The sequence below is a fragment of the Enoplosus armatus genome, chromosome 3, assembly GCF_043641665.1.
Source record: "Enoplosus armatus isolate fEnoArm2 chromosome 3, fEnoArm2.hap1, whole genome shotgun sequence".
NCBI classification, from domain to species: domain Eukaryota; kingdom Metazoa; phylum Chordata; class Actinopteri; order Centrarchiformes; family Enoplosidae; genus Enoplosus; species Enoplosus armatus.
Genome location: NC_092182.1, coordinates 13,493,295 through 13,515,307, shown reverse-complemented (window position 1 = coordinate 13,515,307; position 22,013 = coordinate 13,493,295). Strand labels below are relative to the sequence as shown.

At 41.1% G+C, this 22,013-nt stretch overlaps 1 protein-coding gene across 2 annotated transcripts in view; it reads left to right on the top strand.

The window, feature by feature from the left end:
• The window catches only part of srgap3 (SLIT-ROBO Rho GTPase activating protein 3), a 51,690-nt gene that overhangs the window by 9,073 nt on the left and 20,604 nt on the right, over nucleotides 1-22,013 (top strand). For both annotated transcript variants that reach the window (XM_070903522.1, XM_070903523.1), the window contains exons 2-4: nucleotides 4,881-5,076; nucleotides 13,198-13,360; nucleotides 17,688-17,750. In XM_070903522.1, the coding sequence (XP_070759623.1) occupies nucleotides 4,881-5,076; nucleotides 13,198-13,360; nucleotides 17,688-17,750 (422 nt within the window). The remainder of the gene's footprint in view (nucleotides 1-4,880; nucleotides 5,077-13,197; nucleotides 13,361-17,687; nucleotides 17,751-22,013) is intronic.

The following is a 22,013-nucleotide window of genomic DNA, read 5'->3' as shown; positions in this document are numbered from 1 at the left end:
AAGCCTGAAAAACGTTTTTACATCCATAGTGCAAGCCAATGCACATGTGTGCTAACAAGCTTGCATGCATGCATGAGAATTGAGATGGACACTGACGCTGGATGCATGTTTTTCATGCTCTGTGGAACTAACTGTTTACAGGTGACTGTTCAGTCCACAAAGGGGTTTGAGTAGAGTGCACCAAAATTAATTTCATTTTCTACGCCAGCCGCAATCACTGCTAGAAACATCACCACACTGTGCTGTAACACGGCTGCCAATACAGGGTTTTGTCTGTGAGGGTCAAAGTTCAGGAATCTCCAACATCCTACTATTGTTTTCAGAGGTTTTCCTGTGCTGTGAGGAGACAAGTGTCCACTGCGCTTTCATTCCCTGTCCCTAAATGGTGTTGGAGAAATTATATTGTGGAGCAGGTGTCCAGTGGAAGGGGTAGGGCTCTTATGGTGATAACGTATGGACTCGAGGTCAGGAATGTGAAGTGTCTGTCATGAATATATACTGTCTGCTCTCATAATAAGTCACATACAGTATATGTCATAATTGATAGTAACGCACAGTGCAGCAGTAATGAACCTGCAGAACATTAAAACACGACTGTTGACCTCAGACAGACAATCAGACTCGCTAGAGATCGAAAACTGAACTGTGTGTTTTGCTCACATTGCAGACACACTCTGCATGAATATATATATATATGCATATGCACACACACACATTTTCGTCTATTCCAACATACTTTAAACTTAATGAATTGTTGTTATGAGCAGACTGCATTTTAATACATTTGGACTAAATCCCAGTAGTCTCTAGACAACTCAAGTTCAAAAGGAAAAGGCTTTGATTCCACTAGATCTGAGAAGTGTGATAATACCGCTCCATCATTAGTTTAGTGTTACAGAAAGCCACTGATTAGAAATGTTTTTAGATTCATGCAGCTTTTTGGGATATATATTTTGCTTTTACTCAACATTATTGGGAGGTTTAGAGGGAACTGTAGCGGACTTCATAATTATAGTTGATATATCAAACAGCTCAGAAGCAGCGTTTTGTAATGGGAAACAACGAAGTGGAAGAAAAACAAGGTTTGCACAACACGGAAAAGCCATTTTTCACTGCACATAACTGAACCAGTAGCAGAAAAGTCCATATTAAGCTCAATTATACAAGCAGAAATATAATTTTATTGTACTGTCACATGCTCCTCCAATTATAGGCCGTTACAAAGCTTTAAAGGATAAAATTATCCATCAGGCAAAGAATCCTGGCCGTTTACATGTATGATCCCCCTAGAGTTTGACCATATTTCAGCGGCTCCAGTCTCATCCCCCATCTCTCTCCATCAGCCTTTTTTGTCTGAAGAGAACCCCCACCTTCCTTCTCCAAAGCAAAACAAAAAAGGCAGATGGCTCCATCTCTAAATAGAAAGACGTAGAGGCAACACACAGTAGGTCTGCCATAGATAATAGCCGCATGCTTAATCAAACAGCAACATTAAAGGTTTAACTTGCTCACTTTGAATCCGAGGAGTTGTGTTTTTGCCCACCTACACTGAGAGTACTTGCCTATCCCTGAATTTAGTAATAGTGCAATCAAAAACACAGTTAGAAATTAAAGGTCAACAGCTTAATGTGATACCTTTGCTCTTGAACAATTGCCATGCTAATTGGTAAACAGGCTGCTAAAAGTCCTTTTTTCACTCCTTAAACTCAATGATGTTTATTCATTTTCAACATTGCATACGTAATCTTATAAAGAGACCCATCTGGAAAACAGTGCTCTGTCTATGCTCAGTGATGTTCCAGCTACAAAGAAATTAGTTTTCTTTTGAAACCAAGAAAACCAGAGCAGCTAAGCTGAAAGTGCGACACCCATGTTCAGCACATCAATGCAGAGATCTTTGGATTCAAAGCCTTGTTACATACATGTCAGAAAGGTGGGGAGGTTTGAGGTGACGGGTGCAGTTCGAGAGACATTTACACTAGTTATATATTATACAGATAATATAGAAGAAGAGAGGTCTCTATTATTAAACATGACTCTTTAACAGCTTTAAAACCACTTGACATGTTGGTGATTTGAACCAGTAATCATTCTCGAAAGCAGTAAAAGCTCATTGTGTGTCGAACTACTCACTTGGTGAGTTATCTGCGCTATAAATGCCGGCAGCGCGTGGTAGCAAATCAGAGCAGAGACGATCACGGATATCAGAGGAGTGATTTAATAGTGCACAGGACTTGTTTTGGTGGTGTTCAAAAAGATAAACAATCATCTTCACTTTTACTGCAGGCCTATACATTCACAGCCTTCCTCCTCCTCCTCCTCACAGATTGAAAAGAACCACAGAGGGGTCCTTCACTTTGAATAAACCACAGCCAGTGAAGCCACTCAAAGAGCTGGGAATACTTAGGGAATAATTCTCCAATTGCTCATGGTTTCTCAGAGGGAAGGGCACACTTCTGGTGTGCGTGACCTATTTTTCCAAGCTCATCTGTCAAATGCAGTTCTGCAGCTGGTGGTTCAGAGTTCCCTTTTTGAACTTTTTTTCCCTTTCTGAAAGACTGTTTTCAAAAGTCCTCCCCGTCACTCATGCAAATCAGTGTCACATATTCCTGGGGATTTTCTCTTGGCTTGCTTGCTTTGGCACTGTTTTTCTCTTTTTGAAGAAAAAAAAAATGAACAAAAAACATTGCAAACAGGGAACGTAGCTGCTTGTCTGGGAAGGCAAGAAATTCCTGACAGGACTGAAGCAGTAAAGTGGTATGTCTCCCTGAGTGCTGGTTAAGGGCTCCCACTAAAAACGGAGCTTTAAGCCCTCAGAGCGGAGGGGGAGGCCCCTGGACGAAGGGGAGGGCAGGGACAATGGTTAACCACAGAGCGAAGCATGCCGCTCGAGGCTGAGGCCAGGCGGCACGACATCACAGGGAGAGAAAAGGCTCGCCCGCGCAACATCATTGTTCAAATGGCAAGCCTCCCCAGCAGTGAGAGCCTGCATGTATGCAGGAGGAGGGCTTGGCCGACCAAATTACACCCTCAACAGCATGAAAACACAGTCTGTGTCACTGCTGTGGTTTCACCATTCAGTCAGCAGTTCATCTGCCCGGCAGAGTGTCACTGCCGTGGCTCAGATGTGTATTAAATCCATCCTTAGTCTTATTGTTTAGGGTTATAACTTGCAATGACTCATGTTGTAACTCAAGGATGTTATAACATGCAGTGGCTTACATTTAGGAAGTTTAGTTTTCCGTTGCTGTTTTCAAGTGCATTTCCATGTAGTGTTGTCATTGATACCAAAAAACTTCGATACGATACCTGCCTAAATATCTTGAGACCGATACTAAAATTATATCACGACCAAAGCCTAAAACATCAGGAAAAGTAATGGAATAATGTATTAGATGACAGGACATGAAAAAAAACCCTGAAAATACTTCTTCTGCTGTAGTATTTTTGACTACTACTGAAGTATATAATAAAGTATAGCGCCAGGGTATTGTGATACCTTTCTAGTATCTGTACACCGTGCAGCACTATTTCCATGCACCTTTTGAAGATAGAAATAAGCAAAAATATCAGAAAGGTTTTGAGTTTAAATGAGCTGGCCAAATAAATTCTGTACATTGGAAACAGCACATAATGTGATAGATCCTGTTGGAATTCACTGCTTCAAATAAAGGAATTAAACATTTTCTAAAGAAACCGAAGAAATCCCCGACCTTATTTTGTCACCACACAGGTTCGTTTGAGATCACAAGAAAAACACTGAAAACATAAAAGCGCTGTGCTGAAACCACTGCTGGCTGTCATTTAATTCTACTGCTTGTCTTGACTCAGACACAGCACTGTGTGCACTGAGGGAAATAGTGTTTTTATGATGTGACAGTAAAATGTCTTTAATACGAGATGATCAAACAACATTTTGATTTCTAATAAAGGACGCTCATTAGTTTGGGAGGTTTCCTTCCTCGTGAGAAGTGACACCTCTCATCCTGTTTGCTGTAGCTCCTTCCATCAGGTCGTGTTTTTGTTCTGCAAGATAGGCTTTTCTCTGTTCCTGAGTCGAGGCATCATTGCTGCTGATGACAGCACTACAAAGAGGAATCGGGTTTCTCTCGTGGGTTCCCACTGGCATGAAGGATCCGTAGTCTGCCTGGCAGCATCAGGTTCCTCTTAAGAAGAAATGTTACTCCACTACTCGCTGCTCCAAGAGGGGGAGTGCATTATCGTCTCATTGGATCAGTTTGATCTCACAGTACGTCCTCAGTGTAGACACCTATGAGAGGTCACACACACACACACACACACACACACACACACACACACTGGCCATCTTACTGGCTTGGCTTGGAGCCTCGCTGGTCATTCTCACCCTCAGCTAGAGGCTTTATGTTGCTGCTGGTCTGAACAGTGTAATGAAATAGTTTAGGATAAGTGAGATAAAAGCATTTGATGATTATTGATTGTGTACACCAAATTTGTGATATTATAGATGATTAATTTAGCAGCCTTACTTGGCTCCTGTTAAAGTGTTAGCATTATGTGCTATAATGCTTCTCAATTATGCAAAACAAGCTCAAGCTCTTTGGATATTTACCCATAAAGTGTTATTAGCAAACACTGTAGAAACTGCAAGTAGTCCTATCACAACAGTATCACACACTGTGTATAAATGTTATGCAGTCTCATCAAGTGTCAATGCCGAAAGTGAGTGTGTGGAAGATAGACACCTGAGAAAAAATGCTCTTTTAGGGCCAATAATGTTATAATACACTTCATAATAAGGCAGTGCTTGACATTTTCATGACATTTTTGGCCAGGGCATGTTGTGACAGCAGTATAAACAGTTGACTCATACCGTTTTTGTTTGGTGTTTTGATGGACAGAGATCCGTAACCAGCTGGTGGAGCAGTTCAAATGCTTGGAGCAGCAGTCTGAGTCTCGTATCCAGCTGCTACAGGACCTGCAGGAGTTCTTCCGCCGCAAATCGGAGGTCGAGCTGGAGTACTCCCGCAGCTTAGAGAAACTGGCCGAGAGGTTCTCCTCCAAGATCCGCAGCTCCAGGGAACACCAACAGTTCAAGTGAGTTTCCCTCCCTGCAGACTGAAAATGCAGTATGCGGATGAAGAATGATATTTCCTTACATATATATATATATATATATATATATATATATATATGTATAGATATAGATGTTTTTCTCTGAGTAGTGCCTGCAGTCTGCTGCCCATTGAGCATACTGTATTGATTGAAGATGTCATAAAAACACTGTATTAATTGAAGGTGACTCAGCTGGATATCAATATGGGGAGGCGGGGTTGGATTTTGAAAAATTAGGTGCACACGTCTTTCTCATCCTCAGTGGAAATTACACCCTTGTTTGTGTGTTGTTGTTTGAAAGCAGCAGCATTTTCATATTTGCTTTCCTCAATGTACTTTAACTGCTTTTGTTCAGTTTGTAACTGCCCATTCTTCCTTTCTATGTGTGCCCAGACCACAGGGATCTGTATGCCAAGTGCCTTTATCCCCCTCTAAGCACTTCACTATTTATAACCCGACTGAAAGACCCAGCCCTGCTGCTAATCACAGTGCCTTGTTTGATTACAGTGCACAACTGTACAACAAAAGACTCCATTATGTTTATGCACTGTGAGGGAATATCTGTTATTACAGTCAAGATCTTTATGACGTCTTCAAATGTCAGCTGGTTCTGGCATGATGATGATGATAATGAGGATGCAGTTCATTAAAGAAGTCACAAAGAAGAACACTGTTGAGGGGTGGACATAACAAATTCAATGCACTTAAATTGCATCTATTATGTACATTATGTATCAATGTTGAGGTTGATATTAAATTAAAAAGCATGTAATTAACAAAATATGAACTTATTAGCAAAAATAGTACAGGTACCTTACGGTGTTATTGTGCTTGATAGTTGGCTAGATGAACCTTTGTAGTGGAGAGTTAGCAGCTAAAGACACATCACTGTAATGTTATTGACTAACAAGGATGGAAAGATTATCATAGGTTGTGTTTTGAAGAGAAAGGTAAAGCCAATGGTGAAGTACAAAGGCAAAAAGCATAAATGGATCTGGATATGGAGTGAAGGAAATGATATAAGATATAGTATAACGAATAACGAAGGCCAATGAATGTCATCAGATCAAAATCAGCTCACCCGCAGCCTTGACCCATTTAGATTTGCTGCTCGGAAAACACTGAAATGTACGCTGGTGAAGAAAAGAGGGATCGTCTGCACAGAAACCACCACTAACACATTGGTACATGACTCAGGCAGGGCATGAAATTAAGCACTGCCGCTCCCAAAATCAAGCACCTCGGGCGAGCAGGCAAGCTTAGTTCAGTCTGGAAATGGGACACTAACCCAGCTGTGATCTGGCAGCAGATCTCAGACATGAATCTACACCAACATAGATGTAGTCTGACCCCAGCCCTGATTCTTGCAAATGGAAGCAGCAGGACTGCATTCCTTCCTCATTCTTGTTTTTAAGTTGACAGTGTTAGCCTGCTCAAATGAAAAACACACAGATGTTCACACATCTCCTGCTCAGGTGTCAAAAGACTTGGTTTTAGGATTCATAAAGAACATAGAGTAAATCCACAAAACAAACCTCTATATTATTCAGTAATACAGTAAATGACAACACAATTGGTACATTTAATCAGGCAGTAATGCTGCATGTGCAACATTGAAAATGCATAGTGTATGCATACAGTACTTTTCTGCTCTCATGTCGACAGTTTGGACAATGTAAGCTGGACTCCAGTTCAGCTTCCCTCTTTGTCCATCAATGGTTATTGACCACATGATCCACAAAAACATGATGCCTGCCTTTCTGAAATGTTGCCATCCTTCTACAAGAAGCCAATTCACCATGAACAGTTTCCACATGAAGTGAGTTTAGAGAAGGTGATTCAAGTGCTTTATGAGAAGTGTGATTTATACATGCCAACTGAGTGGGTTATAGTTATTTTTACAAAACTGGTTTAAAGTTTGGGGACATGACAGTCATGGTATTTTGTAACCATAAAAATCACTTTCAGCATATCAAAAGTATTCTTACGTGAGTATACTTTTTATTTTGACATTCTTGACAGACTTAAGATCATGTAGTGTGTGGATGTGTACACGTACTGTATATAGGAGAGCAGTGTGTGTATATAGGAGAGCAGTGTGTGTGTGTGTGTGTGTGTGTGTGTGTGAAGTGAAGGAGGATTTGATTGAATAATTAAGTCCAGCTGTGTCAGAGGAGGCATGCTTCACTCTGGCGTCAGACTTGGCTGATAGTAGACAGAACTGCGCTGCTGCTGCGACACAGTGGCTTAACCTTTGTCCAGTATAGTTGATCTTATCCACACAGCGAGGGACAGGTGTTAGAAAAAAAAACACCTAATCCTCCGACATATGTTCTAATAATATTACACTTTAAACTGCCGCGATCATGGCAGACTTAAAAACCAGAAGCCAGCAAGGCCACACACACGCACACACACACACACACACACACACACACACACATAGATACATAGCACAGTGATACCTAAATGGACAACAATAAGATGTGACACTTTTAATGCATTGTGTTGTATATTCTTGCCTCCATTGAACTCCATTTAATCATAAGAATGTGTACAAATTTGAAATAGGAGCTAAAGAACTGAAGCAGTGACCACAGAGGAAGTGTGGGGGGCTACCACCCTTACTTGACATGTGTATTAGAGGGCGTAGTATTCAGTCATACCGAAAGTGAGTGTTACCTCACATTCATACCACACACACATCATGTATTAGAGAGAAAACAGCTTAAAACACATACAGGGTACATTGAATTTAAGTTGGCCAGTATATCATCCAAAGTGAGTGTTTTTTCAGCTTTTGGTGAAGCCATAACATGATTGCACCTTGTGCCATGCGCTCCCGGTCTGAGCAGGCAGGCAACCACAAATCCTGGTAATCAGTTTTGACACACCCTTTGCTGTGCCCTTCCTCCCGCTTTAGTGTAGTTCAGTTCGTGACGAGCCACCAAAACACCAAATGGGCCAGGCAAGAGACAGCCCTTGTGTTTGTCCAATACAAACACTGTGTTGACGTAAAGCCCAACCATGCAGCATCAAAAACATAGAAAACAGAAAACATTTTAAGCGCTTAAGCCTCTTTATTTTGTGTACACTATTAGTTGCTTTTGGTTTTGTCTTTGTCATCTTTGACTCGGTATTTCATCTGTTGAAACATATCCGAACTATCCTTTTCCCAACACCTTTCAACATGCCTGTGATCTTTCATAGCAGTAAAAGTTGTGCTCTGTAAACTCCTGCAGAGGAGTACTTTCAGATGCAGCCTAGTATTTTGTGCCTAGTTACACCTTCTAATGTTTTCGAGGGACTTCAAAACAGAGCAGTAAAATAGAGTTGTCTTGACCAGGACGGACTTCAATATGTGCTGGATCACAGCCGACAGTCTGCTGGCTGAACCCTTCCAGTGCAGATTCATTAGCAAGCTGAATGCCACAGTGATTTACAGCTACTGCAGCTACAGCTACACCGCAGCAACCCGACCAAGGATCATTTTGCTCTTCCACTTTACCTCATTTGCCACAGTGAAAAGACACACTGAAGGATTACTTCGCTGCTCCACACTGCAGTTGCTGTGCCAGATAGTGCACCGCTTCCTTTCTCTCACTGTTCACAGTTCCTCAGAGACAACAGCTAACTTGATTTTAATTATGGAGCAGACGTTTCAGGGTGTATCATGAATGGGATTTATAATGTACCCCATCAAATTATAGTGGATTGGTATCGTCTGACTGTCAGACATAACATAGCACCATTAGAAAGGCATGCAGTATTGATATGGAGAATAACCTGTCTGGGAGAGATAAGACAGGGCTTGTAGTGTCCAAATTAGTGTGTGTGTGTGTGTGTTTTAATCTGTTTGTGTTTGTATGTAAGCGAATGGTTTGGGAGGCACTGGGGGAGAAACGTGTTTCGTATCTTTACAGTGCCAGATCTTTGTATATAGTATATGTGAGCTATTTTAGTTTTGAAGCTGCCTTTGCTCATTTCCAAACGATGCCTCTGTTCATTTCATGGTCAGCAGGGCACAGCTTTGAAAATGTATCAACGGATATTCCATCATGTTTCTTTGAAGAACAGTTAAGTGTGATGCAGCCCGTGTCTAGAGCACGTTTGTCTTTAAAGAGCCGCTATGAAAAATGTGTGATGCAATGCTTCAATTATGATATAATTATGAAGAATGATGTCTGCTGCCGTAGGATAGCACCAGATGTTTTAATGGTGCTTTGTGGCCTTGCGACTACAGCTATAGCTTTAATCCCATTTTGTGTAACTATGTTGTTGAACCATGGCTGCTCTCTGCAGCTCTGAGGGCCAAAGGGTAAAAGGTTAAACTGTATCTCTCTAGGCCTGGTTTGTTTGAACACCGCAGTCGATTCCCTGCTCTTGTCAGGCTGACAAGTCCAGCTGGTGGAAGTCAGCATGTACAACATCAATAGATTAGCTGGTTTGCAGTTTGTTTTTCAGATCTTGTCAAACCCTTTTCTCCTCGTCATCGACGCTGTGCTGTGCTCTGCTCGGCTCCGGCCCCCGCGTCTGTGCAGCTGTGCATTATCAAGTGTTGGCAGTGCGTCTCCTCACACACACACAAAAACTGCTAAATGATGTGCAAATCAGCAATGTAGCATATTGAAGCCCCGCTTGAAAACGGGGGCAAAACGAATTTGAATGGCAAAGCTGGCGGCATGTGCCCACGTGCCCCTTGTCTTTTGAAACTGTGTTTGGCTCTGTCTCCTTTTCCTTGGCTGTTTCATTGATAAGCAGCAGGCAGCCAGTGTGGAGGGGATTAAAGGCCTTCACAGAGCTGAGTCCTGGTTTGATAAATACACACTTCCTTCTGGAAATCCTGGCTCAGACACATCGTAGGCTCTGGATGATTAGATGGTGGCATCCAGTGCAGCCATGACTAAAGTACGTGCACTGTTCTTTACAATGCTTACTTGCTCAGGGTATGCACATTATGGAGACAGCTTGCCATCAGTTTATCCTTGAATCAAAGGATTATTGCAATATTCTCCAACCATACACTCTTTCTTTGTTTCCCCATTCACTTCCACTGTCTCTGTGTCTGATCTTCTTCACACTCCTCCATGCACTCACAGATTATACTGCATGTATGTATCTGCCTCAAAGGGACAGTGAGGCAGTGCAGACCTTGTAGTGGAGACAGTCAGGCAGTGCTTTGCAGGATGAGACAGATGTAATAGGATGCCAGAAAGCTGCACTCGTCTCTCCTCCTCCTCTTCCTTCTCACTTCTCTAGAGACTCTCAGAGCTCATCGTTTGCCTTTCTGCATGTTAATGATATCCTGTGTATAAATACCGAGGGCATGGAGCCATCCAAAACCAACCCTTTTGAAGCCCTCTAGATTAATTGACCCACAGGCTCTCGACTGATACTCAGGCTTTTTACGGGAAATCAGCAAAGGAGAAGTCGGTACAGAGTAGAGATGGAAGAATGAGTTTTACTGCATGCTGAAGTCAATCCTTTGTGATAGACAGGCCTCTGAATAAGAGCTGGTATAGAAAAGGTAGTGACTCTGTCCCATAAAACAAGCCAACCTTTATTACTGTGTTAAAATACTCAGCTCCCAGAGGTGCTGCTGGTACACAGGCCTAATTACCGACCTTCTGCTCCTAATTCCTCTGAAATGAGGACAGCGACTGGGGGAAAAGAGATCTTGTGTCCTTTGACTGTTTCTCTCTTCAAGGCTTTAACCCTGAGCATTAAGGATATATACCAGGCCACTTTCAGAGGCTTTTCCCCAAAATTATCTCCATATCTACCAGATGGATTGCCACAAACTTTTTTACAGACAGCCTAGATGATGTATCCTAATGACTTTAATGATCCACTGACTTTCTCTCTTGTGCCACCATGAGGTTGGCATTTCTAATTTCAAACAAAATGTCTCTACAACTACAGGATGGATTTACATGAAATTTGGATTCTCTGACTTTTCATCGAGCGTCATCATCTGGTCTAAATTTCTGTTTATCTGCTACTTTGGTTTATGACCAAATACCTGCAAAACGAATGGCAAATGCTAGCATGCTAACTCATTAAACCAAGATGGTGAACTTGATAAACTTTGAATGTTAGCATTGTTATTGTGAGCATGTTAGCATGCTGATGTTAGCTTTGCAATAGACTCCTAGTTCTGTTTGGTGCAACATGAACATAATTGGGTTTTTATGTAAATATTCCAGAAAATCAAATACCCTTAAGGCCTATACATTCCAAAATTGTAGGTTACTTTCTAATACCAGTGCAGCATGAAAAGTAAATAACCTGGTAGTCCGTCAAGTGGAACACCAATTAATCTAAAAGGAAAAAGTGACTGAAGTAGCAGATTTAGCAGCAGTATTATATTGGGGACTGCAGGTCTCCACGCACTTTTAACCATCAGAGGAGGGCCAAGAGAACAGTGTTTGGGTGTAAAGCTGAGGAGGACTTAGGGATGTGATGAAGCATCTCTGACCACTTTTAGGGATTAGCAGAGAGTAGAGGTGCTTGTTCCCTAAACCTCTCAACCGCAAACCACAATTATACACGGAGGAGCTGCGTCCCTCACAGGCAGATAGGTCAGTCAAGCAGAACTGGTGCAAAATGAGGGATGGTGAGACAGTAGAAATAGGCCATCCCAGAGGAGTGAAGGAGAGTTTGGTCTACATTGGATCCTCTATTGTTAGTAAAACCTAAATCCTACCCATCCTTTGCATGGTCTGTCAGTCTGGTTCATCCCATTTAAATACAGCAAATTCATATCCAATTTAATCGCTTTATTATTACCGCTTGATTGCAAGACTGAAATGTGGCGTGGATTGATGGCTGGATTTTCTCAGCTCTTTCAAATGACCATTACATTTCTGTAAAAGCAGATTAATTGACTCGCCTTTCAATCTAACGTTGAAGAAGCAGGACCAGTAATAAAGTTTACTGCACATGCCATCCTGTTTTCTGCCCCACGCTGATGTTATGAGAGCAATGTGCTGGAGTCCCGTCAGCTGATGTAAGTGCGTTCAGGGGCAGAGTTAAGTAAAGGAATAATGGGGAAAGCACTCTGGAGTAGCTAGATATCAACTTCATTAGATGTGATTAGCTTTATGGAAGCTGTCTGAAGGGGGGTTCTTTGATGTTGGTGCTGCTCATCTCTTTTTCTGCTCCACAGTGAAACCCTATCCCCCACCCTGCTCTGGCTCTCTCCCTCCTTTGCTCACATTTCCCTCTCTCTCTCTCTCTTTGCCTCCTCCTCGGGGTTGGTTGATTGATTAATGCTCAGATAGGATCCAGACAAGGGTATAGGATTGAAGAGATTGTGTGTGTGTGTGTGTGTGTGTGTGTGTGGTTCGATGTCTATGCGCCTTGGTCTTTCGGTTTGAAAGCACCCGAGGCATAGACAGTTTAAACTGATTATGCAGCAATCAGGGCCCATGACTCTCTGGATCATTATGGTCACCAGCATTATACATTTGACGAGTTGATGCCTTACAAGACTGTATTATTGTTTGAGTGTGGGGAGGAGGACACTCACTGAGGCTGAAATCGCGAAAGGAAAGAAAGAAGGAAACATTGTGGTATTTTATGTCACAACAGGTTTTTAGGTATCTGTAGCTGTATTGTTTACTATTAACTTCAAATGCCTTCATCTTTAGCCAACAACAATATTATATTACTGCCTCTAAAACACTATACAATACAGAATATGGCCATGTTTTGGACTTGTTCACTGTGTAGTATTGTTGTAATTCTTCCAATAACCATCTAGTCTAGGAAAATAAATCACATAATATATTTGTAGCGTGGCTATAGGATTGGCAATGTCTGTCAGTCTACCACTTTGGTCCAGACTTAAATATCTCAACAGTTATTGGATGGATTGGCATGAAAGTTTGGACAGACATTCGTGATCCCCAGAGGATGAATCATCATGACTTTGGTGATCCCCTGACTTTTCCTCTGGCTCCACCATGAAGTTCACATTTGTTTTTCTGTGAAATTTCTCCAGCTATTTGGTAGATTGCTTTGACATTCATGTTACCCTAATGATACATTACCACCTACGTCTTAGTTTCTAACAGTCGCGTATTCCTCCTATTTTTTCAGGAAAGACCAGCACCTGCTGTCCTCAGTAAACTGCTGGTACCTGGTGCTGAACCAGACGAGGCGAGAGAGCCGTGACCATGCCACCCTCAGCGACATCTACACCAACAATGTCATCGCCCGCTTGGCCCAGATCAGCGAGGACGTCATCCGCCTGTTCAAGAAGGTCAGTGATCACCCCTCCCTTTTTGTTTACTACTTCTCTCTTATCACCAGTGCACAAAATGTCAGAGTAAGAAGGACAATACAAATACCAAGCAATTTTCTTTAAGGTTTCATTTGCTGAGAAAAGTTTTTCTCATCTCTCCGTAATTGTGAACTTTGGGCCTCATTATCATGCCTTGGTGTTACTATAAAGTTGAACTTGCAAGGTACAAGGCCCTAGCATACAAACTGACGGTAGCCCAAAGAAATGTGGTGCATGGAGTTCTGTCTCAGCCCACATGGAGTTAGTAGGAGGTGTATGAGCTCTGTCTGGCCTGCAGAGCAGTCAAAATAGCACGGGAAAAAGTTAAGCTGACACCTCCCAGGCCCAACACCCTGCAGCCCAGACTAGTGTGAGCAACGTTTGGCTCACTGTCAGCACATAGCAGAGATGACTGAGGTCTTATCCAAACATCAGAACCCTGTTTTCACCTTGCAGACCTTCCTGTAGGTGAGCTCCTCTATGCTTACTAGGCTCCATTCAGATATTACTCTGTGTGTGTGTGTGTGCATGTGTGTGTGTGTGTGTGTGTTTGTGTGGACATGTGCATGTGTGTGTGTACTTGTGTGGATTCCTGTGTTTGTCAGAAGCAGTGCCAGAGCTGAAAAGGGAGAAACACTCCAACCATTTTAAGTCAGGTGCCCTCAGGTAGATTTCTCTATATTTGAAAGTATGAATGGATGGCTCTGCTGCTGCTTGCTGGCAGACATATCGGGAGGCAATAAATAATGTATCAAAAAACGTCATGGAGCCCTGGAGAAAATTGAAAATGTTAAACTGAAATGAATGAAAGAGCTTTGGATGATTGACTGTTGGACATGACAAGGTGATCAAGGACAAAATGTACAGCTGCTGACACAAATGTGATCAAGGGGCTTGTTTAACATATAAACATCTATCAAAACTGTGACTTATAGTGGGAATGTTAATAATATATTGTATTTATTATTCTCATTTATTATGCTCAATATGTTATGATGCTGTACAATTATAGGTGGCATATTGTATTATATTTACCTGATTGTTTTTTGGTTGAACCTAAATTCAGACCACTTATAAACCAGAGCTGAATATTCCTCTTATCTTTTCTGTATTTTACATGTGTGGTGTGAAAGCCATTCCTCTGTCGAAAGGCTGATGCCAGTGTTGCCAGGCTGTGTTCAGAATAACAACAAGAAAAATAAATAAATAATGCAATTACAGTAGGAGTGGCCCATGTGAATGCACAGTGTTTCCCTGCTGCACGACTCTCCTGGCTTGCTTGAAAACTGAATTAGGTGCAACTGTGCTACTTTTCCCTTTCATGGAGGGAATATTTTCAGAATGTACATTCACAGGCATTGCAATAAGGTCTGTTACAATGTGACCCACCACGGCTCTTACATTGTGTTGCATCACAGCCGTTCACTCGCTGGTTGAACCCTCCCTGCTCCCCCTGAGCCTCTGCAGTACATGCTGCAGTCTGTCTCACTTCAGAGCCACTGATGCATACAGATGCCGTTCACCAGCTGCCGGAGCCCTCTGAGGATTTTCCCCACTTATCACATTCAGTCTGATGCTTGCTCGAGTAGGACTTCATGTCTGCACTCCAGATAAAAAACTAGTTAAGACAACAAATCCCTCCTATATTATTAAGGTTGCTTTTTCCCCCCTCTTTGATGATTAGTTAAGTTTCTGACCCCCCATTCGCAAGTTTTTTCAAGCATGCTTATTATAGCCGAGTAGGGTGTGGACAAAAAATGGTAACTTTCATCTGTCTTTGAATCCCTTGGAAGACAGTAGGTGTGGTTTGAGTTGGTGTGTGTGTGTGTGTGTGTGTGTGTGTGTGTGTGTGTGTGTTTGAATGAATGGTCTTTGTCATTGTCTATATACAGCAGGTGCAGTGAGGTTTTCTTTCTGCACAGCTCCTCCTTGTTATATTGATCTGACAGAAAACAATATTTCTCGTAATGATTCATATGTGCCGTGGCCATTATGCATCTTGCTGAGTCACTATGTTGCACCAGAATGAATGAGTCAGCTGTTGAAACTGATGAAAGAAGAGTCTCTGAAAGGTAGTGAGCACAGGGGGTTTACAGAACCTTGTTTCTACTATTTTAAATGTTATGGCCATGTTTGAAAGCACATCACACTCTGAGCACTTTTGTATGCAGCATGCGAGACACCAGCTATTGTTAGCCGCGCACCAACAGCCCACTCGTCTAACCTAATTAGCTGTATGCATCAATCAATCTTCAGCTGACAAGTGTCATTGTTTCTCTCATGAACACGCTCTTCATTTTATTGACCTTTTCACTTTCAACAGTTTCTTCTTCCTGTCCATCACCTGTGAATACTCTTGAAAACTGACTGTCAAGGTTGATTTGTTTTAGCAGTCTCATTTTCCATATTCGCTGTAAGTCAGCTTTCATGTTGCTAACTGTAGGACAAGACTGTTTCAGTTCCCTGTTCTGCCCGCTCAAGTAAAATCCAAAATTCACACAAAAAATAAGATTGTTATTAAGTCACAATCATACTGGCTCGTACACGCTTTATTTGCCTCTAAAAACATGCTACAAAATGTATAATGCCAATATCTACTTTGTGTATATATGCTGTAAAGTGACACTGAGAGGCAGACAGAAGAAAACAAAAGCCAAACATGTGATTATGTGGTGGGACTAGACTGGGCTGCTACAGGCGGATGGAGAACGCCTGCACATACTGACGACATTGCAGACATTACACCTAGATTCAAAAGTCTAAATTTGTCTTGAATGTTTATGTTTTGTTGAAAATTAGTCTACATTTTGGGTCAAAACCTACACTGAATATCCACTAAATCAAATGTACCAAAAAAAACTGGAACAGACTACTACTTGGTAACATTAACAACTGGCTAGCAATGGCAGCAAATATCAATGTAGTGTAGTTTTCTGTTCATGATTTGTATCGAGGAGTGTTTTTGTATCACCCTTTCCCATAAAAAACAACTTCTTATAACTCTGTGAAGTTAGAAGAGGTGTTGCTTCTGTTTTCTGTTAAATGTGTCAGACCATCACACCGAGATATGCCGGGGCTGTTGGTGCATTTTCTCACCTTGAAGTCTTCAAATAAAGGCTTTAAGCCTCTCTCCCACACAAACAGACGTTATTACAATCACTCTCAGTCAGTTATTTCTCCTTCCAGTCCAGATGTGTCCCGTGTTTTTAATCACAAGGCAAGCTGTGACTGTGGAAACAGTCAAGGTGCTTGTGTATTAAAAGCTGTATCTCTGACAGGTTCTTCAGTGAGATTCCAAACAAAACAAATAAAATTAAATTGGTGGCAGAGACAAATGACGGCTTAAACAATCTTTTCAATATTACAATGAGACATGAAACTGGAAATAGGACTAGTAGTTCCTCTTGATACATTATTGATTTTTATTTATATCTATAGAGCACAGTGAAACATCAATAGACTGTGTTTTGTCTTTGTCAGAGGATGTCACACATTTCACACATACGCCCACACAGGTTATGGATGAAAATGTGACTTTTCAAAAGTTTAAATATGAAGTGCGTTGTAACGTGCAATAATCACAGGAAATGAAATGTGCATGTGGTATTGCTCACAGTTACATGCCTTCGCTGTCCAACAACAAGTAGAGGGGTACAGTAAGTGACTTTGTACAGTAAAGAAGTTATTGTGATCATGTAAATTTGTACTAAGAAATTCAAAGTCCCACAACACTGCGATTGCTTGTACATTGTACAATTGATTTGTGACGCTCTGTAGTAATTCAGCTGAAAGCAGTGTCCTCCGTATTTTTCATTAATTTCCTCATGCGGTCTGTTTCATGTTTGACTGGAGCTTACCCAGTCAGCTTTATGTTTATTTAAGTCTGCCTATGGTATTCTGTGTGGAAATTGTAGTTAAAGTATTCAAAGTCTTCTATTAGAACTGTGTGAGGCTGTAACACTCGTAAGACACCAGAAATCAAAATAGTTGGATGGAAAGCACAAGAAGAAAGGCCTACATTTACAGGGTTTATCCTCTGGCAAACATTAAAGTGTCAGTCTTTCACTTTAGAGGTTTCTTTTCATGACTTGAAGTGAGACACCAAAGTCAGTAGAATTCGTCCTCTGATGTCCTTGAATATCTGTACCAATTTTGGTGCAGATCCATCCAGTAATTGTTGAGATATTTCTTTGTGACTCACCAAAGTCATAGTGTCAGCATAACGACTGAGTTTGTTCCGACAGGTCGCAGCTGAAAGCTCAAACATTATTCCTCACCCCTGTTCTTCCTGCTCGCTGTGTTTCAGAGCAAGGACATCGGGATCCAGATGCACGAGGAGCTGGTGAAGGTGACAAATGAACTCTACACTGTAAGTAATACACTGTGTCTCCTACAGATCGATCCCTCACACCTTATCTCATCACGGAGCTCATCCCGTTCTTTTTCCCCTCTCTGTCTTTCTGACATTTTATTTCATGTTTTCTCTCTCTTGTTCTCTTTTATTACCAGCCGCGACAGCATGTGGCTGGTATTGTTTTCACCTTGAGTCTGTGTTTTGCTGACATGTCTGTCTGTGTCACAACCGTGCAAGATGCAGTCACGAAACTTCACAGGTGTGTAGTTTAGATCAAAAGGCTGAGTTTGAAGATGGGTGTAGTCCGAACAAGGTCGCTGGTAGGAAGTAGGGAAGGGCAAAATACTATGTTAGTATGTGAGTGTGGTCCGACCCTTGAGTACTGAGTAATAATGTAGTAATGACTACTGAGTACTCATGGGTCAGAACGTCAACATGTTGACGGGCGTCGCAGTTGGTGTGATCCCATCTCAAGTTCTTTCTTCTTTGTCCACTCTGAAATACTTGCTTTCCTCTACTTTTCTTTTTAGGCTGTTGAGCGTCTAATGGGAAATAGTTTTAGTCTTTACATGAAAGTGTTTTTTTCCCCCTAAGTGTACAAGTAAAGCAAATACGTTGTGTTCAGTATTTTTAGATTCACAGAGCTTATATCAGATTTTTAGTATATTCAGATTTTATTATTTGATTAATTTCTCAATAATTGATCGTATACTCGCTTAGTACAAATGGGGGTTTGATGGTGATTGATGACGATAAGCGAGAGAAAGAGTGGGGCAGATGTAAATGATGAAATGGAACACTACATTTCTCTCCAAGTCCGGCAGTTTCTGGGCTCCAATCACTTTCACATCTGGCGGCTCCTTCAGCACTGGTCCTGTTGGGGTGTCACATCGCTGGTTGTCTCTGTGGAGGCCTGTGAAATACCTGCCAGCCTTAACACAGGACTGTATCATTCGTTAGAGAGGTGAAGAGCTTTTGAGGATGAATAATAAGCAGATTACATAATGTGCACCTTGTTTCCATAACAATGGACGCACTCATTCACTGTAGGTCACCTGTTCCAGCTCAGTTGCTTTGTTGTATCTGATGTCACCACTTTCCTTTTTTTCTGGATAGTCAGTTACTATAATGACCAGTTTCTCTGCTGGTGCAATATATTCTTTTTAGCTTTGTTGTTGCTGTTGTGTTGAAATGGTCTCCTGCTTCATTTTGATTTGTCGGTTGAGAAAAAGGTAGTCTCCTCCTCACTCCTCTAATAAGAGGATTTTTTCTCCCAGCTTTCGCGCAGCTCTAAAGCCTTTTTTTTCTTTCCTTGTTCTTTTTAAGCGACCAGCTCTTGGGCATCCTGCAGCTGCTTCCCATATGTTTTAATATAAAAAAGGTGCTGAATGGATGTATGGATGGATGTTTCCTGTCGTGCTTTATAGCCAAGATGTTTGGTTTTGGCCCCAAAACATCCCACATAATACATGTTTCATTGTATTTATGAATTCTGTTTGGATTAAACTTTCAGCTGAGCTTTTATGGTCAAAAATCAGTCGGACATAATTAGATTGCAGTATTAATGAAGGCAGCTCCAAAGCCCACATTTCCTCTGTTGTATTTTTAAATGGGCTGTCAGTATATCAGACTGTGTTGTTATAACACTGTCAGATAACATAAGCAATAATCTTGTATAAGTTATCATAAATGTTTCAGTGTAATTAACGTTGTTGTATCTGTATTTTTTTTTTTTTTGCTTTTTACTTTTGTCCTCATGATTTGTTGTATTACATTCATTCTACAATAATTGGTCAGAATTGAAGAACTGAATTGTTAATAATAGGATTTCCTGCAGGAAACCCTGCGGATAGATGAGCGTATGTCAGGGATAAGGACAAGCTGTACTGGTGCTGCACTGTTACAGAGACGGGCTCTTATTGAGGGAGGCTTAGTGCCTAAAACTGGACGAGCTCCAGGCAACTTCAGCAGTCTTCTGCCCCCCGAGGTGAAACAGAAGAGATGGCAGAGCTGCCTTGTATGACTTATTCATCTCTGCAATGTGATGAGAGTCAAAATACCAAAGGGCAGTGCTGGCAACTCTCCCTGATCCTGCCATCTGTATATTTGGACGCTGAAACGGACTAGTGTTATGGGGAGCATGTGGTAACCAAAAGTGCATGTTACTTACATGCATATGCATTTTAAAAGGACCGTGTTATTGGTCATATAGTGAGATTGCTAGACTCTACACTTTATGTTAATATATGAAAAATGTAATCATTGTCCTTTTTCAGAAGGTTATGCCTGCCAGCCATTTCCAGTTAGGTTTCCAGTGTCAGGGTGAATTTCAGGTTCACTGTGGAGTTCAGAAACATATGGAAACATATCGTTATTCTATACTTTTATTATTTTTTACTGTATTTCTGTTTCACCGATTCTCCCCTCTCTCCGACTGAGGATGATGCTGCATAATAAAAGTCAGATGGTCTTTCTTCTCATGCTCTACTTGGCCTCAGCTGCAGTCTGGCTGAAAATTAAAACTCCGAATGTTGACGTTTAGCCTCGTTCTTTCTAAATATGGGACGAGGATTGTGGGAGTTGTGTGAAACTTCACAGCTAAGGTGGAAAATGTATTACTGCCACAACACAAACATCACTTCTGATAAAATTAATAACTTCATGCTAGTCTATAAAGCACATACGTTTTCACACTTAATCATTGTTTTCTCGCATCATGACCATACTTCAATGGTTTCTTCCTTTTTTATTTTAACGACTTTTGTGTTTATTAATCTCAGTGGAGGGTCTAGGGTTATCATGATATTTTTATTCATTGTTCTCATAATGCTGACATTTCGAAGCTCATTGGGACCAAATATAATCAGCGACTTTACAAATGAAGCTGACTTGGCATAATTTATATGACAGGATTTTCCCAGTTACCATTATAACCTGTGGAAAAGCCTGACAATGCACAGGCAGGCATAAAAGTCTGAAGTGACCAATCTGAATCCACCCCTCCATGACCCTCATGCTGCAGTAACGCCTGTCTGTTAGAGGAAAGACAAATTGTTGTTTTTCATGACTGCACCCTTGTTAGTATTTGATTGTTACAGAAATAACTAAATCAATAGCGTGGCCACATGGTGACTGCCTTGTGGTATTTTCCAACAGTTTTCACAGGCTGCCAACAAAACACATTTTGCTGAAAGAAAACTGTGAAATCCCATTTGGATCACTGGCTGCTCAGTGCGAGGTAAGGGAGAGATGTAAGACTGTGGGCTGAAGCTATTGTTCAAATATTTAAGTAAGTATATGTATGACGCTACAGCGGGATTATTAGTGAGAGTGAAGATCCTGTTGTCTGAAATAAGAAATAGGAGCAGGTCACTTCCTGACGTTGTTTTCAACAACATATCTCTGTGAAATTCAGTTTTCTTTGCTTGAACCTGTTTTAATTTCCTGCGACGCAGACTTAATATCCCCACTGGGATCAATAAAGCTTATCTTATCTTTCTGATCCACCACCTTGTGTCTGATGTCTGCTCTTCAGTCTCATACACGGTTGTTCTTTTGTTAACAACAACAACAACACTGACAATCTCTCTCTCAGGCCCGGGTGCTGGTGTAGCTTTCATTCGTTCATTCATTTATCCATTTGTAGTCATTCAATCATTGTTTTCTCAGCAGTGTTTATTTACCTGCACCATGTTAGTGCTGAAAAAGAAATATCAAAATATCACAGCTGCTGCCAATATGGGGAAAAAACCTCAGCAACTGTTAATCAGATTTATATATTTTAGAATTTCAAACAACTAAAATCTGATTTATTTTGTGCATAATTGTGAAATTTTAACTTTCTCAAAAAATATCCATAATATCATTTGGTCTATTTAAAAATAAATTTATATCTAATCAAGTTGCTCTTTTAATGTTCATTTTTTTGACAAATGTCTTTCTACTGTTATAATAAAGAATCTGTGATGCCTTTTGGCATCATATTTGTGTCCTTGCCCATGCATCACCCACCATATATAAATTATGTTGTGAAATATAATGGTTTAAGTAGACCCTCTTAAAATTGAGGAGTTGCATCTCACTGGGCTTTTTCTGCTAATGATTTAGTTAGTCTTTTGCCCCACTTATATTTTAACATGATATCACTAAAAAAAACCCTTCTGACTCACACTATGCAGATTTCTGTGGTCAGAGAGGAGAATATTTTAAGAGGAGACAATGGGGGGATGAAGTGCAACAAAGGACCCCAGCCGGAGTCGAAGCAGGGTCGTTTTGATT